The sequence below is a fragment of the Carassius gibelio genome, chromosome A11 (genome assembly GCF_023724105.1).
Source record: "Carassius gibelio isolate Cgi1373 ecotype wild population from Czech Republic chromosome A11, carGib1.2-hapl.c, whole genome shotgun sequence".
NCBI classification, from domain to species: Eukaryota; Metazoa; Chordata; class Actinopteri; order Cypriniformes; family Cyprinidae; genus Carassius; species Carassius gibelio.
Genome location: NC_068381.1, coordinates 11,553,586 through 11,573,953, shown reverse-complemented (window position 1 = coordinate 11,573,953; position 20,368 = coordinate 11,553,586). Strand labels below are relative to the sequence as shown.

At 38.0% G+C, this 20,368-nt stretch overlaps 1 protein-coding gene across 12 annotated transcripts in view; it reads right to left on the bottom strand.

Annotated features, from left to right (window-relative positions):
- LOC128022356 (pleckstrin homology domain-containing family A member 6) overlaps positions 1–20,368 on the bottom strand; it is an 80,449-nt gene that overhangs the window by 51,232 nt on the left and 8,849 nt on the right. For 3 of the 12 annotated variants that reach the window (XM_052609806.1, XM_052609808.1, XM_052609811.1), the window contains exon 1: positions 3,427–3,733. In XM_052609806.1, coding sequence (XP_052465766.1) covers positions 3,427–3,461 — 35 coding nt within the window. In that variant the 5' untranslated portion in view covers positions 3,462–3,733. Of the gene's footprint in view, positions 1–3,426; positions 3,736–14,314; positions 14,443–20,368 lie in introns of those variants that run through there. The other 9 variants (XM_052609817.1, XM_052609816.1, XM_052609812.1 and 6 more) reach the window with 6 other exon arrangements.

Here is a 20,368-nt window from a genome sequence, read left to right as displayed (position 1 = left end):
TTTTAGGAACATAGGAGAGTTAGCAAATCCTCTAACCACAAGACATGCCTTAAGACTGAGACTGGGGTTAAGGGAAAAAAATGTAAGTACACAGACCACAACTTTATACAAAGCATGTGTCCTTTGAACTAAATCTCAAACAGACAAACACAATTGCATGGGGTGTCCGAAGTGCACTCGGGACAGATGAGGGAATGTATAATTTTCACATGCTTTTAAGTCTTACAATTTTAAATATGCGCTCTCTGTGAGATCCCTTTCTGTGAGCTCAAAGTTAAGCGTGAAGCACGACTACAAAATGAAGTTGTGTTGCATCATTATTGCACATAAACGTCCAAAATTACATCAAAATGGCGTATTTCTAAAAAAAATACCCTAACTCCCCCCTCAAATAAAAATATCCCCCCCATAAGATCCCCCCATTTTCCAAAACGAAATTCAGGCTCTGAGGTTCATTAGTTAACGTTAGTTTGGCTTAGTTGATTGAAGATTCCATCTTAAAAACCAAATGTTCATTGCGGGATAGAATGACAAGCAACAAAACGGCAAAAGATGTCAGTCTGTGCATGGTTGTAGCAACATTGTTTTATTGGATACATTTAAAGACAAATTGATAAACTTATACTTTATACTCAGCACATTTGAGATCACTATTGTCATTACTCAGTGAATGGGCTTAGAACTCAGTAAAGGAATCTGGAAAAGGTCAAAATGCTGCACAGGCAAGTGACACGGCAGTGTAGATCACTTGCATGCCAATCAGATTGGTCTTTGTCCATACAGCAGTAGTCCTATTTGTGCACCTGTTCCTGTGTCAGGTCAGAGAAAATCTAGGCCGAGCTACAACAGATGCCACTCCTAGATAAACCACTATAGTAAGACTGCAATGGAACATGAGAGATGATAACACACCTGAACTCAAACTTTAGTTTTATACTGTGTAAGGACGTGCATGTCCACATTTCACTTGAGATATGTTGATAAGACTGCATTTCGTGTCATGCACCTTGTGGATGATGGCATTCAGACAAGTACGATACAATGAAATTATACATTCCTGACACTCCTGAAGCCTGAAGTAGCACTTCAAACCACCTGAATAGGAACTAATTATTTTTCCTCTGACAAATCCTTTTTGAAGGATGAGACGTAGTCACTTGCACACAATAACACCGGCTGAAGTGGGGCATTTTAAGAAAAATCTTGAATACGATTCCACATCCAATGGAATTCTTACCTCACACACATCCTCTAGGCTGAGGGCTTAGCCTAGCATGCTGCAATCTTAAAAAAATAAGACATATTGTGCTGACACTAGATCATTTCAAAACAAATACCCAATAATACCTCTAAGGCCCCGTTTACACTAGTGCGTTTTCATTTTAAAATGGTGTTTTAGAATGAAAACTATCCTCATCTACACTGGCGTTTCCACTGCATTTCAGAAACGATCTCCGTTTACACTACACACCCTAAAACGCATGTCACGTGTCCATTCATACAGGTAAAACCATAGATATGAATAGATAGATTCCCTATTATTTAGATCGCGGACCCGTCTACGTGCTTGGAGTGATCGAATGGGGAATCTATCTATACATCTATGGCTACAACAAAGCGCATTACGTTATTGTTTACACAGTCGTCAAGGTCGTCTCAGTTTTGATCCATTTACACTGAAACGCAACCCGGAGTCTTCAAACTAAAACAGGGTCTGCAGCATTTTCAAAAGTCTCAGTTTCCAAGGGCGAAAAACACTGGAGTAGTGTAAACGATAGGCACAACCATGGCAAAAGTTATGCGTTTTAAAACCAAAATGCATGAGTGTAAACGGGGCCTAAGTCTTGCCAACCACAGAGCCTTACGGAATTCTGGTCTTTTCACCCTTACAAACACTGTCAGCACACATTTACTTATGTATAAGAGAACTGTCCACCTGTGTAGCTGTCCAGAGAAGCCATCCTCTCATGGCATGATAGGACAAACAAAAGGTTTAGCAGATACAGGTACAGCACAGGGTGTCCCAATCATATTCCTGCAGGGCCAATATCCAGCAAAGTTTAGCTCCAACGCTAATCAAACACACCCGAGTCAGCAAATCAAGGTCTTCAGGATTACTAGAAATTTCTAGGCAAGTGTGTTTTGGGCAGGTAGAAGCTAAACTCTGCAAGACATTGACCCTCCAGGAACAGGAATGGACATTCCTAGCATAGCTTTCTGAACCTTGCAAGTTGTTGAACTTTGATCTCTGGGGTTCTTCTCTGGTCTCTGCCAAAACATCCTTCATGATACACACTGTTTAGAAATACCGAGACTTTGTACTAGGCTTCGTTTCTGCACCACTAGCATTATTGTTCTACAATTCAAGTTGTTGCTCTTGCCTAACAGCACTTTCATGCTTTGAACTTACTGTGTTTAAAAGTGAGGAAAATTCTTCCAGTCAAAACACCCCGACCTGCCCTGTTTTTCCCAAGTGTAATTAGGACTTGGAGCTTGTCGTTCACGTCAGCAAGTAAACTCCACATTTACACAGATTATGCATCTGGGAACAATGAGGAAAATATCCATTCCCACTTTGTTCAATAATCCCTGCAGCCCGACATTTTATTTGGGATATATCTTCAAAAAACATAGAGGTAAGCCATTATTGATAATGTTTTAAAAACAAGTGAAGGGTTCTGGATGGGAGGTGGCTCTTAAACCTGATAACCTTCTTGGCATGAAACACTAGAAACTCATTGCAAGTGTGCAGTTTCCACCAGGTCCAAGATGAAGACACATTTTAAGCCACTACTTGAAGTGTGCTAATGGTCCAAGCTGATTATACATTGGTCCAGGGTGATTGACTAGACACCAAGACACCTATCAGCTAATGACCATTTGGACCAGCTAATGACTAATTTACACCAATTACCCTGTTCCAAACCAGCTACAAGCTTAAAATGGATTTTCAAGCAGGGACTGCTGAAGGGAGTGTCCATGCAACAAAAATAAATCTCAGAGTCATTACAGTAAAAGAAAAAGAACCTATTCAGTTGATAAAATGCTTGAGCCAGCATACAAAAACAATAGGCTGAGCAAATAAACTATACTGGTATGGGGCACGTTCAGAATCCAACTGATTATCCAATAACATCAAATATAACCAATGCTATTTTAAGTTTATGCATGAATGAACATTAAAGCAAATCCCATTTACCCTTATGCTGTAAGATTGTCAAATCTTTGTTGTGGTCCTATATTCCAGGCTTCTGGATCCTGCAGAAGCCCCACGCCCCCAACTTTTCATGCATTCACACACTTACAAAAACACATGGTCTCCTCTTGCTTCCTATCCAGACGTAGTCCAAACAGCCTAGCACAAAGTTCTACCTCTGCACCTAAACCAGTATTAATTAGAAAATAAAACTTTAACTTTAGACCTACCTCAGTACGCCTTCCTCCTGCGTGTCCTCTTTCATTCTTCTCTCAGGTCCCTAATCGGTATATTGTTCTCTACTGTTCCTTTTGCCTTCGTTTTTATCCTCTCCAACTTCCACAACTCTCCCTTTGTCCTTCTCTACACTATACCTCTCTTTTTGTGTTGGCTGTTGAACCAGCGCCAGGATCCAGGGGCCAGAATGAGTGGAATTTAAACAAGAAAACCAGAAACAATCGCTTCTTTGCGGGTAATATCTTTTCTTTTTCCTGCAGAAACTCGTGCTCACATATGGATTACATTCCCAGGGAGGCAGCCAGCTGGATTTAAGCACAGTGGCTTTCTCTCTCTCCCCTTTGCTCTCACTCCCTCTCTCTACAAATCCCCCCACAGCACAGCCCCTGCATGCTCCCTCATTTCTGCATTTCTGTTTCTACTCTAATCATTAACTCTGATTGGAGTGGTGGTCTGTCCTTTAACCCTTTCAGTGGCCCCCTGTCACTCATTCCCCATGGGTTAACAAAACAAAGACTGTTCTTACTCCTGGATTATTTTGTACTATCAATTGGAATGGTGGAAGTGAATATAAGGGCCACTGATTCAGTGCTAATGGGCTGCAGAAATGTTATATAACATGGTGAAGTAGGGCAGTCCATCAGAGGTTTGGATGGACTATGTCGTACTAGGGCTTCCCAGCAATTCGTTGTCAGGGGTTTGTGGGAGCGTAATCATATCCTGTCCAAACCCTTCATGCTCAGAATGTCTGCTAAAGGTTGAAGGAAGCGGGCTAGATTTTATGTTAAAGTTAAGATATCGTGGGGTAAGTATAGTTAAGGGCTGCACAATAACTCGCATGCGATATTAATGCGCAACTTGTCAGTAAAGCCAGTTCTGTAATCAGCGGTAAATCTCCATCACCTGCGCGCTTTCACATGGAGCAGCATTAATTGAACAGAGCCGTTGTTCACTGACAAGCTGCGCAAAACATGCGCAAAATATGATTGTGTTTTGCACAGCTTGATGTAGATTTACTGATTACAGAACTGGCTTAACTGACAAGATGTGCATTAAATATTGCATGTGATTTATCATGCACCCCTAGTATAGTTGCACCAAACTTGGGTCTTATTCAAAACTTTTTTAATGTGCAGAAATAGTGCAGCATACAGTATGTAAATTTAGTAATTGCCATTGTTTAGGCTTAAACATGCCTTCTAGGAAAATATTCAAGTTACTGAGAATATCTTATTTTCAAAACTCAGCAATGGTTGGTGCAGTTAACATTGCACTGTACAGCAGTAAGCACAACACTACTGACTTGGTGATGGTGGACTAATTAACGTTGCACTAAACTGCAATAAACTCATTGCAATTTGCCTGGTGCAATTAACACTGCACTAAACGACAGTAAACTACATTTAATCTGATTTCTAAAATTAATAGTGCACTAACTTACAGTAAGCACAACATTATTTGCCTGGTGAAAATGTTACACCAAACAGCAGCAATGATAGTTACCTGGTGAAACTTTCAGATATATTTACACCATTTGATTAACACAATTTCTTTAGTTTATCCAGCCCTCAAAAATCTGTCAATATCAATGTGCTCTATGGTCGTTCCAAGCCTCTATTACTTTTTCTTATATGGAACATACAAAGAATTTGTAGTATTATTCTTTTTTTTTTACTATACAATGAAAGCAAACTGTGACCAGTAGCTGTCTAGTACCTACAATTAAACAAAAAATGTAGTCCAAATAATGTGCACTATATTCCAAATAGCCTTCAGCATTAATTTTTGGCCATGTTTGCTCATCATTTTTATAATTCCTTTACTGAGTTAGGTACTAATATAACACATAGATTATGCAAATAAACCAACCCTCTACACTGTAAATCAATATGTGACTAAATAATGTCTATCTTTAGCCATTGGCTAAAAAATAATTTGATTTTACTCGGCTGTGTGTGTGTTAGAGGCTAACTGCAAGTTTAGCATAGATATATTCTCGCTAGTTTCACTCTCCATCAAGCGATCTGTGTTATTTTAGTTCATCTCAATGGATACGCAGTGAACCTGTATTATTGACATATCTCAGCTCTAGGTGTGAAGGTACACAATTCACCGTCACTTTGCAGATAGCACTATTTCTCACACATGCACAGAGAGAGAGCGAGAGTCTTACATACCACATTGAATCAACACGCTGAATGTAAAAAATATTCTTTGTTGTATTTTCCTGTCAAAATAATAAAATAGTTCATTTAGAATTAGTAGAAGATATGCTGGTTTCTCTTGTAGTAGGCAGAACTAATATGCAAAAGTCAATCTTATTGGCTGGCGCTCATCTAATTATCGTCTCTGTTTTGATTTCAGCAAATCAGTTTGAGCAAACACTGTCAATGTGATTAATACTTGTGAACTTATGATTTTTATCTATGCGTGTGTGTAAAATAGTATATCAATTGGGCAAGTAAACTTATTATATTATATTAGATTATAGGCCTACTGCCAAAGTGTACGTAAAGGGTGCAATAAGCGAGCACAATTCATTCTTAGTAATTTTCATTGAAATTTTAAAAGGGTCTCATTTGCTTGATTGCTTTTAGCCTCTATAACGGCTTTTTCAGGGATTTCTTTGTAGTCATAGTAGAAGGTCAATGGTAATGAAAGAAAAAAAGTTTGTGGACACCCCCTAGGAATTATTAGTAATGTTTGGCCACATAACTAATAATTAGTTGTATTTACATTTTCTGGCCTGCAATGTTCATAATCCTACAGTGGTTATTTCATCAATTTGTAATTATTAGAGCAGAATGGGCTGACTTGTACAGAACAGGATGTAATGTTCATGAGGATCGCCACATAACTACAAGCCATTACTTGCTACTGTTTATAAGCTAATGAGCCTGTGTGGAGTTTTGCCAGTAAGCATTCCGGCCTTTCAATTATTCCAAGGTCACAGTTTATTTACAACCATGCAGATCGCTACTTTAGCGGATGTTACCATTTTATCAGTCTTCTATTTGTTTATCAGAAGTGTACAAAACAGTGAGAACCAGCTCTACAAAGTTTCTCTGTACTCCCCTACTCCTTGCATACTCAATCCTATTTAAAGGAAAAATTCACAGAAAAAATGTATATTCATTCTTTACTCAACATCACGGGTATTATAGACTACTTTATGGTATTTTGAATTACTTTTTAGGCTTGGCAGCCCCTGGTCAGTATTCCCTTTCATTATATGGAAAAGAGAATCATGAACATCATGTCTTATATGTTATATGCCTAAAGTCATTTGATTTGGAACATCATGAGAATGAGCAAATAATGACAAAATATTAATTTCACTTTCAAGTCCGTCTCTGTTCCCTAGCAGTGGGTACAATTTTCATTTAAAAGGCATCTGTCCCAGCTCTTGATTACCAAAACAAACTTCTAATGAAGACTGTCCTCATCTGATGGCCATGCATGTCCTTTTACTGCTTGCAATGTGGCTACTTGTTTTCCAGAATGCACAGGCTAATATGCAGAATATAAGGCCCTCTGTGTCCATGCCGTATCATTGCACATTCCTCAATGACACTGCGTTCATCTTATCAGACACTCTGGCTGCCTTCTCACAAACATTTTAGGTTTAAGACAAGGGAGGTAGGCAAAACATGCCAGAAACATCCCAAAATCCAGCTGGCTCTCAACAGGATGAGTATAAATGCAGATTTTGTATTTTAATGAAGTCTTGTCTTATGAAGAAAAAGCTGACTTAAGTATTAAAAACATAAGAAACAACAACAACAAATGGATCTATTGTAAAAAGAAATTAAACATGGACTGACTACAATGAATAAATTATTTATTTTTTAAATAATGTGGAAAAAATTTGCAAAAACAACCATTTACTGGTTTGATCTACCTGTATGCCCATGAGGATTCTGTTTCTCAGTAAGATATTGAGGATTTATTCAAATCCCTTTGAAATCTCAGTAATATATCAAGTTGTGACATGAGGCAAGGTCATATCCATTTCCTGTTCCATTACCACCTCATTCACACATCATTGTACACCAGACTAGTAGTACACAAATGGACTCATGGGAAAAGTGTGCTCTGAAGTTCTGGCACGAACACCTTTGCATTCATACAGGAGAGAAGCATTTCTGCATGTAGATTCTAGACGGCTCTACTTTCAGGTACAACAGAATGTTACAGAATTTGTTAAGAAACTGTTTGTCATGCAAATCTTTAGAACACTCAGAATATTTTGCACAGATCATAGCTCATTAAGCTATAGCATAAACAAATTTAAGAGGGTGAAAACTTCACTTCCCATTCATTATAAATCACAACGATAACCAGCACTGTGAATAGGGCTTGAATTTCGGAGCGGGATTGTTTGGATTGCGTGTTATTCTACTGATTCCCGCAGTTTCCACACTTGTAACGCATGAAATTCCCACCAATATTTAATTGTGGTAGGCGCTAGGTACAGAAGATGGAATTTATCAATTGCACGTGCTTTTGAGTCTTACAATTGTAAACATTCAAGTACTAAATTCAGTAATTCTGCGCTCTCTGTGACGCCTTTCTGTGAGTTCACACGAAATTCCACGCACACATAGCCGCATCTGAGAGCACATGACTACAGAATGAAGTTGTGTTGCACCTTATTGCGTGTAAACGGCCAAAAACATGCAAAGTTATATCAAAATCCCATTTTGAGGATCATTCACTTAACCTCTTAAGTCGATTTATACTAAACGTATATACTGTAGGCTATTAAGTGAATGTAAACAGTTGAGGAACAAAACGTATGTGTAACAGATCTGTGCACGAGTTCTTAAAGAGACAGCAGTCTAAATAAACCTGCTGCTGTCTGTAATTAATCGGTATTTATACAGTGAACACTAACCAGTGTTATTTTACAGTAAAATAGATTCAGTTTCTGTGGTTTTTCTGTACCTGAATATTACTGTTACTGACAAACTTAAAGGACAGTTCATTTTAGTTGTATCTTTGTTATTGTGTTTGTTTGTGCCATTGCTTATCATTTAAATATTCTTATTTAATGACGGTTTACTTGTATTTTTTAGTTCAAATAAATTAAATTCAGAGTTTAAAATCAAAGTTCTTTTTAAGAATCTTCCTCACAACTTAATATGAATCAACAACATTATAAATTGTAAAGCACAAATGCGATTGGACGATTAAAGTTTCTAACAATATGTCTAACAAAAATACCCTAACTTCCCCCTCAAATAAATAAAAAAAAATATCCCCATAAGAACCACCTAAAGGGGGAATTCCCCCCATTTACCAAAACAAATTTCAGGCCATGGTAAATAATAGCAGAATTATCTATAATATAATAATATCATAATAATATTAATTGTCATTTTCTGTAAAAACATAAATATGAGAGTCCATACAATCTGGCTTTTAAGTGTATGCTCAGTCACCATCCTACAAAGCTTTTTGACAGGTGGCTCATTTATGCTTCCCTGGTCACCATGGAGTTTGTGCCAGCTCTCTAGCCTTGCACAAACACACACATTTATTTCAGAAAAAGACGGGATGTGTGTGTGGATAAGGGGTGCGAGGGAAACCAACAGAGGGACAGAGCAACAGTATGAGGACACTTTGTTTGCTCTGGTTACATAAGCATAACCACATGCAAATGACCACACACACAGTCAACATACAATCTGTTCATAGGGAAGAACAGTAGCTAGACAGGATCAAATACAATAGACTTGACATGGATCTAGTGTACAAATAAAAGCCTGAAGGATTGTTGTATCTACAGTTCAACAAGAGGGCAAATATTTGAGTACAGCAGGGGAAGGTTTTCTCAGAAATGATGTGATCTGGAATTCCAGTCCATTTATGTCTGTGATGTCTCAAAATGAGGAGTCTAGAGTGCTTTCACCTTTGGCACAAGCCAAGGTCGGACTTCAACCCGGCATGGCTCTCGGCCTTAAAATTCAGTGACTTTATCAACAGCGAGCCAACACAGATGGCCAGTCACAGACACAGACACACATACTCACACGTTGAGTCCTTTCAACACAGGAGATAATCTGAGGCACACGCATGCTCGGGCGAGGTCTGCTGGGGAATGTTATTTATCACTATTTGTCCGACCACACAGCAGCTTGATTCATTGCCTGGGGTCTAACGTCTCTTAAGACCCACAAATCTCCCCCTTCTTAGGCCAATTAAAACATTCCAGCACCACAATCCTTTGTTTTCATTCAAGACCATTAACTTGTAATTTACCACTAATCTGTAAACCGACACAACCACAAGCTTCTCTTCTCGAAGTGTAGGGTACAAAACTTTAAAGGACACCTGTTCTTTCTCAGTTACTGTTGTCGACGATAGGAAACCAAAAACAATCTGATGCCATTAGTGATAAGTTTGTTTTCTCCCTAGCCATCAGAGAGTTTATTGGACTGCACTTTGATAGGATGGAAGGATGAAATGGTCCACAGAAAGTCCCATTATCCCTAGCCTAAGCAGAACAGGTAAAATGATAAAAAGGAACAGGTACTGGCAGGTTCCATGAACAAGCGGAATTTAAGTTATTTGTATGCTACTTGCACGGAGTGGACTAACCCAATGGGAAAAGAGCACTAAACCTTTTATCTTATCAACAGTGGCACTAATTTTGGAATCCCTAGTGAGACGTGAGCTTGCATTAAAATTCTGATAAGCAGCTAGATATTAAAGGAGCATGAGAGAACGGAATGTTACTCACCAACACTAAAATATTCTACTTCAGCTCCTCTTGTTTAAAAATTAGCCTTAGTTTGGATACACTTTTCTGACTTTTGCTCATATTATTATCTTGAAAACTTTTTTTTTTTCTTTAGCATGTGTCCAGCATGCATGTAAACTCCTTCAATAATGTTTAAAATGCATCCCAGGATGCACCTCATGAAGCTGTTTACTAAATAATTCACATTATTTTACAGCATTAATTCACCTCAAAGTTAGAAAAAAGGCCTAAAAATGTTTTAATATAAAATGGAAAAACTTGTATTATATAAATACAAATAAAATATATTTTATTAAATAAAACAAGAATCGATTAAAAAAATGTAATTAAATAAAGTGGACGGGTTTAAGCAATCAGCAACCCTACATAGGAAAAAACGTTTGGAGAAGAACAGGCAGATTAAAAAAATAAAATAAAATAATTAATACACCAAGTTCTAAGTATATTTCTTCAAACTGATAAAAAAAAAACCCTCTGTGAAAGCACACAAACTTCCTTGTTATGCTTAACGTCGACTCCCTGTGGCCCTCTTTCAATAATAACTCCACTGTCTCTCTCGCTAAATAGAGATCACATTAATTTCATGAGGGAAACCATTCCCTGGCAACAATTCAGAAACAACATGTGGTGAGAGAAATGAAAATAAATAATGATTTCTCTAACTTTTAATCCAGAATGCTTTACAGTGACCAGGTCAGGTTAGTAGCGGTTCACAGGAAATGATTAAAAGGATTTCTTCATGGACTGGAAAACGATTACAAACAGTCATGTCCAGATGGACGAGGTTCAATCTCAGGGTGTGGGTTTGTTTTGGAAAGCATATGTTTGTTTGTGTGTATTAGTGGCTTGTATGAGTCACATGTACAAGTTGAAAAAAGATTTCAACACATTTATCCTGATGAAATCCAGCCGTGTTTAGACAAAAGTGCATTCTATTCTATCTGTCTGACGTCTCATCAGAGAGGTATTTAACTCTGTCCCGTTCCTCTTCTTGCCTGTGGCGAAATACTAGGGGTGTGATTAACAGGTCTCTACAAGCAACACAAATGTCATCTTTGTTTTCTGGACCAGTTTCTCCACTCAACTTTACTATAATCTCTTTGAGAGTAATTAAAGAGCTGATTGCAGATCTGAGGAAATATCGGCTCCAAATCACTGGGTTATCACACATCCCAAAGTGGCCAGACACACTCAAATCTGACTTTTGAGAAAGCAGTACAGTTGGATATGTCAACTGAATATTTTCTGCCTACTTAGTTTTTATGAATGCTGTGAATTCACACATACTACTCTTTTCACATAAAGTTGTCTACTCTAACAGAGAAGTATGCATATTCATTAAAAAAAAAAAAAAAATCATAATTTTAATGGTAAATGCCATAATATGTTATGTAAATAAATTTATATGAGTTACTATAAACAGCAAAACTGTAATATATGACAACAAGACTATAGATTGAATGTCCTGTGTGTGTATATGTGTGTGTGTGTGTGTGTGTGTGTGCGTGTGTGTGTGTCACCTGAAACAATCTAACAATCTCTATTTTGTATACAGCACTAAAATAAAGGTAACTTAAAGACAGCAACATTGTGAAATATTATTTCTAGATGTTATAGAAATATTCCATCTAGATGATGCTCCAGAGACAGACGTGGGAGGAAGTGACTTGTGCACACAGATACTGAAAGCTCTAATTTACTCTGTGTGTGTGCTGGATGTGAGGGGTTACACCTATGGAAACTGGCTATTTCTAATAATGCTGTGGCTAATTAGGACCCCAGGTGGCCTTGCACAGTAAATCAAGAACAGACAATAAAAAACTGCCATTTCATCTCACAGCTTCGGCCCTTTATTTAAGACCGTGTTCTCTGTTGAACAACAGACTTTTTGCCTTGTTATTTAGTCTCAGCTTTTTTTAAGGATCTGCGTCTGGAGTTTTTATGACTCACAAACTTTGCAAGCAAATACTGTGGTAGTGGCAAAGCTACTGTAGCCATTCATGGTAATACTTGGTTACTTTTACAAATACTATGGTACTGCATGTTTTTTCCCCCCTGATCTATGGTATTTAAACAGTATAAAATCAAAAATGTTATTTTTTTATATTACCATGGCTTGAAAAAAGTAATTATTTCAGGTTAGTATTTTATCATCAACATACTGCTCCTTCATGTTTAAGAACAGTAAGGAATAGTTGTTAAATAACTGTGAATTCCATTTAAAAATGTCTGGGTCACATATCACCTCAAAATAAAGAAAATAATTATTATAATATACCCACTGTATATTTGAATTAAATTTCCCCAAAATGTTTCTTTTCATGAGATTCATATGGTTATTAAACAGTTGTTCTCATCCAATTAGATATGCTAAGATATCTGCTTTGTATGCATAAACTTTCTTGCTAGGACAGTTTCTTGGCAATGTTTACTTTAAATGCTTTCCTTAAAATGTCGAGCTTGCTTTTTGGGGAAATGTGCGTCTAAATAAGATTTTATCCCCAAACAAACTCAGATAAGCATCACACCTCCACATGCAACACTGAAGAGCTCCTTAGGCACAGGACAAAAGTGGGGTATTCTTCCCCTCTCCCGTCTGTCATCTTCAAGCTTTTTGTTCACCGTGATCCATCGGCTAGTGCCAAGTCTGTCCATCCAGACACCGAGGCCACTATTCACCCTGTGTTAGTTATGTTGAAGGACGCCAGCCTCGTCCAAAGAGCGGCCAATCCGACAACCGCCACTGCCAAAACAACTTCTGCCTGCTGACTTCTGCCATAGCAACAATGCTAAAAAGATCAGATATTAACATGCAATTACAGCAATGGGTGGATCTTTCAAATGTATGCTGTTGTGGATGCAAAAATTAGGCTTTATAACCCAAACTGCACTGCAAGTGGGTTAAATAGGGTGTTTCATAACTTTTAGCACATTTTTCAGTTTAATTTATGCAGTCTTTTCTGCAGATGATGGCAGCCTCCCCAGCACAAATTAGCATCTTTGCATTTCCACCGAAATCCAAATATAGCGTATCAATTAGCAAGTCTTAAATTAAGTCCAGGAGTTTATGGTCTCCCATTTACATTTTCAAGCTGTCTTGTGGCTTATTCTAATCAGAGGTTTAAACCCAAAATGCAGGATGCACATCAAAAGCCTACAGGGGCATCAACCCTTCTGCAAATCAGTTTGTTTTCCAGAATTTGGAATATACCAGTCACAAAGAAGGTGCTCGGTTCACCAGAAAAGAGTAAATCAAGCATCTGGAGTTGGTGAAACACCATTCAGGAATGATTCGCTTCTATAATTAACAGTTTTCGCTTGTTTTGAGGTGACGAGGGCATATTATTTGTTGCTTTCCACACACCTGGGCATCTGGATGACATCAGAAAACATCTGTTTTAGCATTTGTGCATGTATCTTCACTGTATGTCATCTGTTTTTGCTGCTTTTAAGCTTACCTGATGAATCATAACTTATTCAGTTCATTTACCTCTGCATATGCTGCAGGGATATTGTAGTTAACTAACGCTAAATCTATTAAAAATGGGATTATTGAAAAATATAAATAAATACATAATATATATAAAAATAACTCAACTTTTTTTATGTTATTAAAACACACACACACACACAAAATGACAAAAGGTTTAAGTAAAATGAAAACTGAAAATATACAAACAAAAGGTAATTCAAAATATTGATAAAAACTTAATTAGTATAAATTATACTAAAACAACACTGATATTTTGGATTATTTAGATCACTTCTAGAAGATCAGAGGAAGTCCTTTAGGTGTTCACATTTAAACTTCAGATGGTTGTATCTAAACACTGATATCTTACACATTTACCCTAGATCTGCAAAATGTTGTTTTCTGTAAAACAAGAAACATTTGGACTAGCCTCTTCTGGTCTTCAGACAATGCATTCAAACCACCTTCTTCGTCTAGACACCTTGTATCACATATTGAACACACACACAAACTCGCAAGCACCTACTGATTACCTCACATCTATCCTGGAGCTAGCAACTGAAAATGAGAGAATGGAAACCAACCGTTTCCTTCTTATTTCTCACCCAGGTAGAGATTCCCCAAAAGAAAGAGGTGATCCTACCTTGCTGGGAGTTTTTGTGGCTGAGAATCGTCTCTGTTACTTCCTCGCGATGCACTTCCTTCACTGCCTCCCTCCCTTCTCCGTTACTGTGCTCCTGAAGTGTGGTGGTGTCGTCTGAAGGGGGGTGGCTGGTGAAGAGAAAGAAAGAGAGAGGGTGAGTGAGTGAGTGAGTGAGAGAGAAAGGGAGCTCAAAGAATCAAAAGCTCCAGGGTAAAGACGGTGAAACTTGAAACCACCTGTGGCCCTCAGACAATCATTTCCCCCTCTCCTTTCTTTCTCCTGAAGATCCCTTCCTGGTGCGTAAGAGCAGCTATTTTTTTCCCTCCAATCCAGATTCAAAAAAGAAAATTGAATAGGTGAACTGTACATCCACAGGGTCGTACGTAAAAATATAACCTTTCAGCCAGATTTCTTTTTTTAAACATACTCACACAGAAACAGAGCACTTGTAATTTTCCCACACTTGGTTCCCTCCCGTAATAGCATGATTGTTCCAGAGAGAAAAAAAAAACCATAGCAACATTTTTTAATAAAGGGAAAGGGCTGAGGTCAGGTGCACTGTAGCTGGCCATGAGACAGTGTCTGACTGAGCATTTGGACAAGGCTAACAATCATATTAAAGAAAGCGATCTCCCGAGAGGCATAGAGGACTGGGATATAGGACTTTATTACACTGACTGCACGCTTTTCATCATCATCTACTCGCTCGCCCTGAATACTTCTGATTGTTCCTCACGTGCTCGTGCAAGCACACAAAGACAAGTACTGAGGACACACATACATATGTTTGATTTCATACAGGCCTCTTGTGTCAGAACACCCAATCAGATCTCTGTGTGTATGTGTGCTGCCAAATATCACACTAGAAAAAGCATTACATTTTATCTAGCTTATCTGGGGTTTGAGTTACAATTACTGGAACTTTCAACACACATTTAATAAATGCAGCAATATTAAAATTCTGTCCAATACTGATATACATTTTGATACTTTTTTATGTTATGGCTGATAACCAATAAATGACCAATATTAACATTTATTTAGTGGTGTATTTAGTGTTAAATTAGATTAATAAATTTGAGTAAAAAGTAAAATCAGTCATTTCAAAAGCAACAAGTGAATTTAGGAATCACAGTACAGTACAGTATAAAAAATAACTTATTTAGAAGTGTTATATAATGCATTTTATACCAACAATTCCCCTGAATGTTGCCCACACTAGCTTAACTGAGCTGTCTGAACAATCAGATCATATAAAACCATATGAAGGAGCATAATGCAGAGTTTTGGTTTGCTATTTGGAACTTTTTCTGAACAAGAAACCTAAAGTTGCTTTAATAAGAGTTCATCATGTGAACAGGATATTTTGCATTCAGTGAACGACCAAAGTAGGCTAATGTTAGTGAGACTAATCTTTATGCATCAAGTTGGCTTTAATTTGTATCTTTTCAAAACAGCTAATATCACAAAAACATTGATAAGATTATCTGCAGCCTTCCTGTTTGTTTTCGCGAAAACCACAGAAATGATCCCTTAAAGTCAGCACATGTGCCAGTATGCCTGTGAGTAATTACTGAAGTGCTCTGAGGCGTTATATTTCCCTATAATCATACATACTGTACCCAACAAGCTAAACCACCCGAGACTCCGCTGCCTTCTCCACGCTTCTACTTATGTTTAATGCTACAGTATTTGGCAATGTTGGAGGTTAAGTGTCGTCAGGCCCACTACTGTAGAACAGTCATGTTTGCTGGAACAAGCCAATGAAAGCCATTCTAATAGCCAACATTCACGCCGAGCTACTGCAGGCCTGCTGGGAGTGCGCTAACTATTTTTCATATTTTGTATAATTGTTGTTCAGAGAACCAAATGGCACATTTACTGAGGCTACAACAAAAAGCTGTTTTTGCTTATCTGAACACGGTTGGCTATCACTGGAAACAAAAAATCTTCACCTACACAGCACATCTGTGTATGGCATTACTCTGCTTCGCAACTAAATCAGTGTGTTCTGCTCAAGAGAGAATGGTGGGAAAATACCATGATACTTCTTTGTTCAAGTAAAATCAAGTCTATTGGTACCAGATCTTCATGCTTCTGCTGAGATTGCACGCTCCCCAAGCTGCTGCTCCTTCAATTTTCTCCTTCCCATCTGGTCTTACCTGGTTTAACAGGACAAAAGGACACAAGAAAGACCTATTTCTCAGACAGCAGGTGAGCTGGCCAACTGTACCGCAGAGTGTTGACACACAGCTCCCCTACAAGTGTGTAGAACTTAACATGGAAAAACCATGTGTCTCTAGTTGGAGCAGATGAAAAAAGAGCAAGAGAGATTATGGTGTCTTCAACTTTGACAGTATTATGACCAATAAAGTTCAGACAGTGTCCAGATGCTGTCACTAACAGCACACGTGATCCAGAGAGGACAGCCAAATGACCCTTTGGATTGTCCAATGGTCATTAACCAGGCAGTGCAGAGAACATGCTGCATACATGGCCATGATCAACATTGCAACATGGCAAAGTTTGAAAGATCATCAGTTAAAATTTCTCAGTCTTGACCTGACAAAAACACAGAACTTTGAAAGATATAAAATGTCAAAGCGCAATGAATTCAAGAAAGACTAAATCTTTATATCTTCAGCCCTACAAATGTTGAAGTTCAACATATTGAGGTATTCAAACAATAAGTGTTTTATTATGGTTATAATTTTTACTTGGTTGATAATCAAAGGTTTGGGGTTGACCAGAATTATGTTTTTAAAAGAAGTCTCTTATGGTCACCAATGAACAGAAAATCCAAAACAAAAGCATTTATTTGAAATAAACATCTTTGGTAACATTGTACATGTCTTTAAGTGACACCACCAGTCACTTTTCAATTTAATGCATCCTTGCAGAATAAAATAATTAATATCCAAATAAACAAAATCTTACCTGAATCTTTTGAATGGTAGTGTATAGCTAGTTTAACGAGCAGATTGATGTTATAGGAAATACCGATACTTATGATACTAATATTGTACTGAGAAAAAGGATTACCACAAAAAATATTAATCGCATTTGAATAATATTGTTTTATTATTTCTTTACCATTAAAACTGATGCATATCAAAAGTGGAAAAAATATTTTTAAAAGTAACAACAAAAAGCTGAATCAATTAAACAATAATATTCAAAACTAAAACATTGATCTAGATAGGAGTGTGATTTTGCTGGAAAAACATGGAGGTGGTGCCATTATGTTGGAAATTTGTCCATATTAGGAAGCCATCCACTGATTTTAATGGCTCTGAAGACATGAGAGCGGGCTCTTTTCCCATGCCCTATCAGTTGAGCTGTGGTAAATCAGGACAGATGAGCAGAGACCATTCAGTGCCTGAGAGAGATGAGCTTGTAAGAGAGAAGGACATGGGCTTCAGGAAATGTGCTAACTGCATGCTAATAAAACTGACTATCAGTGACCATCACTGGACTGCAGTGGAGGGCAAGACATCTTGAAGGGGACATATAAATAAATAAATCATATCATAAAAACTGAAAGAAAAAAAGAGACAATAAATCAATCAATCATAATCCTGTTAAAATTAATCGTATGTGCACATTAGAAATTCAAGTCTTAAAAACTGCATCACTTTGCATCCCCTTGGGGCAACCCACTATGAACCGCCAACCCAAAACTGCAAAAATCCAGAAATTTGGCTCACACAGCAAAATTGTGCCTTAAATCATACAATGTGCACTAAGCTTGAGCCCTTGACCCATTCTATCCCCCACAGGATGCCATCTTGGGAGGCTGTTTGTCTGTGGTTGACCCCAATGGGATGAAGCTCCAGTAGTTCCAGTTCTATACATAGCACTGACTCTTCTCTCTTCTCTCTCTCTCTCTCTTTTTACTTCCGCTCTGGCATGTGAAGCAGTGAGGATGACTCTTGTTAAGCATCCTCTCCCAAACTGTGTGCTGGCTTCCCTCCCTGCAGAGTATACATGTCCTCATTCCCCAAAGAACTCCATTTCCCACAACTCCATTCTCCCAATGACACACAACAATTATCACCCCCCCTGTTCACATAACATATAGATATAAAGGGCCATGACTTAATGCACTTTTCCATTTAATTTTCTTCAGTTAAGAGATGAACCTCTAAACCTCTCCAGAGTGTAGAAGACTTTTAATAAATTGCAAACGACAATAAGGCCATATTTTCCTGGAGCAATTAAAGAACTATCAAAGTAGGCCAGTCGTAATACATGAAAGACACATGCCCTCTTTTCCATTCAAGTCCATGTAACATCTTAAACCCTCCTTGGTCTTCCACTGACTGCTCCTGAAACTTGGGGTGGTAAAACTGGCTCATAATAAAGGAAGATCTACAGAGAGAGAGGTTACACTTCAGTGCAGCCATTGCATTTAAAAATAATAAATAACTTTACAAATGAAGTACAAGCTTCATACTGCTGCAATTTTTAAAAGTAGCATTTGAAATAATATACTTTAACCAACAATGAATGTTTAAAAAGTAATATGCTACATTGCTTCCTCAATATAATATTCAATTCAGTGTGTTGCATCTAGTTAACAAATCTGATTTGTTCTTTTTATCCAATTTGTTCAAAAATATTTGACATTTGGGTAGTCTGATGAGAAAACTAAATATATATATATTTTTTTTTTTGTTGTATATTATTTATCTCTTATTATTTTCAGCTTCTTTAAAGGGGGGGTGAAATGCTCGTTTTCACTTAATATCCTGTTAATCTTGAGTACCTATAGAGTAGTACTGCATCCTTCATAACTCCAAAAAGTCTTTAGTTTTATTATTTTCATAAGAGAAAGATAGTCTGTACCGATTTTTCCCGAAAAACACGACCAGGCTGGAGGCGTGACGTGTGGGCTGAGCTAAAGAAATCACGAGCGCCAGTAGGCTTTTGCATTGAAAGCGTTTGGAAGCTGTGGCTTTACCGTGAGGAAAGCAGTTTTACTCACCGCCTGCGGTTCCAGCACACGATCGTGACCCTTTTTCGTTGGGACTGCATTATCCTTAAGAAATAAACGATACGCAAATCCGGCGTCAGACTGGGCCTTGTTTGTAAAATGCAGGGAACAAACAAAAACACTTGCACAACTCCGTTGATGCTCTGTTAAAATAAACTCCATCCACTGGTCCCTTAATGCTGTTTCTCTTTTGGTAATCTGTGCAGGGTTGTCTTGCCCTGGCAACCAAAAACACACTTCTTTTGTGACATTTCGCGACGCTCTCGCTCTGATCAGTGAAGTCTGTTGTGCTCTCAGTGCTGTGCTATACAGGAGCACGCGCTCTTCCGGGAGAAGTGCTTTCAGGACCCATATAAGGAAATTCCGCTCCATCTAACATCACACAGAGCCATACTCGAAAAAAAACTTTCCGAAACTTGTGACAAACCGGAAGGAGTATTTTGGGAACAGAAATATCTTCTTTTGTGCTCAGCAGAGTAAGAAACTCAAACAGATTTGGAAGAACATAAGGGGGAGTTAATGATGCAGTTTTGGGTGAACCATCCCTTGAACACAGCCCAAGTCTCCAGCCTTAGATACTGATGTGGAGAGACTGGCTAAAGCCCTCTGAGAAAGATAACCAGAGACCAAATCTACTGAATCTTCAGTCTAATTAGTCAGCGTGTTGTTAGGCATCTTTGATGATTAGACCACATGCTGGCCCTTATCAAAGGGTTTCTAAATTCATTAGCACGGACCATATCGAATTCACACCCTGTCTATTGACTATTCTTGCCCTGGTCCTTGCTGTGTGTTAGAGATTTGTCCTCTGCCTGTCTCTGTTAATTAAACAGACTCTTTATTCTTTCAGGTCATTAACTCAATCAATAGCCTTTATATCGAAATCAAACTAATGTTCTGTAGACGACTTAAAACAGGTTTCAAACTATTCCAAACTCACTACAGGCCAGTGACATCAAAGAAGCACAACAGAGATTAGAGCAGATTGTGTCAGACATCTGCTGTGACGAAAACACTTGGCACGTGGCAAGGAGGCCGCAACAGAGAAAAGAGAGTTT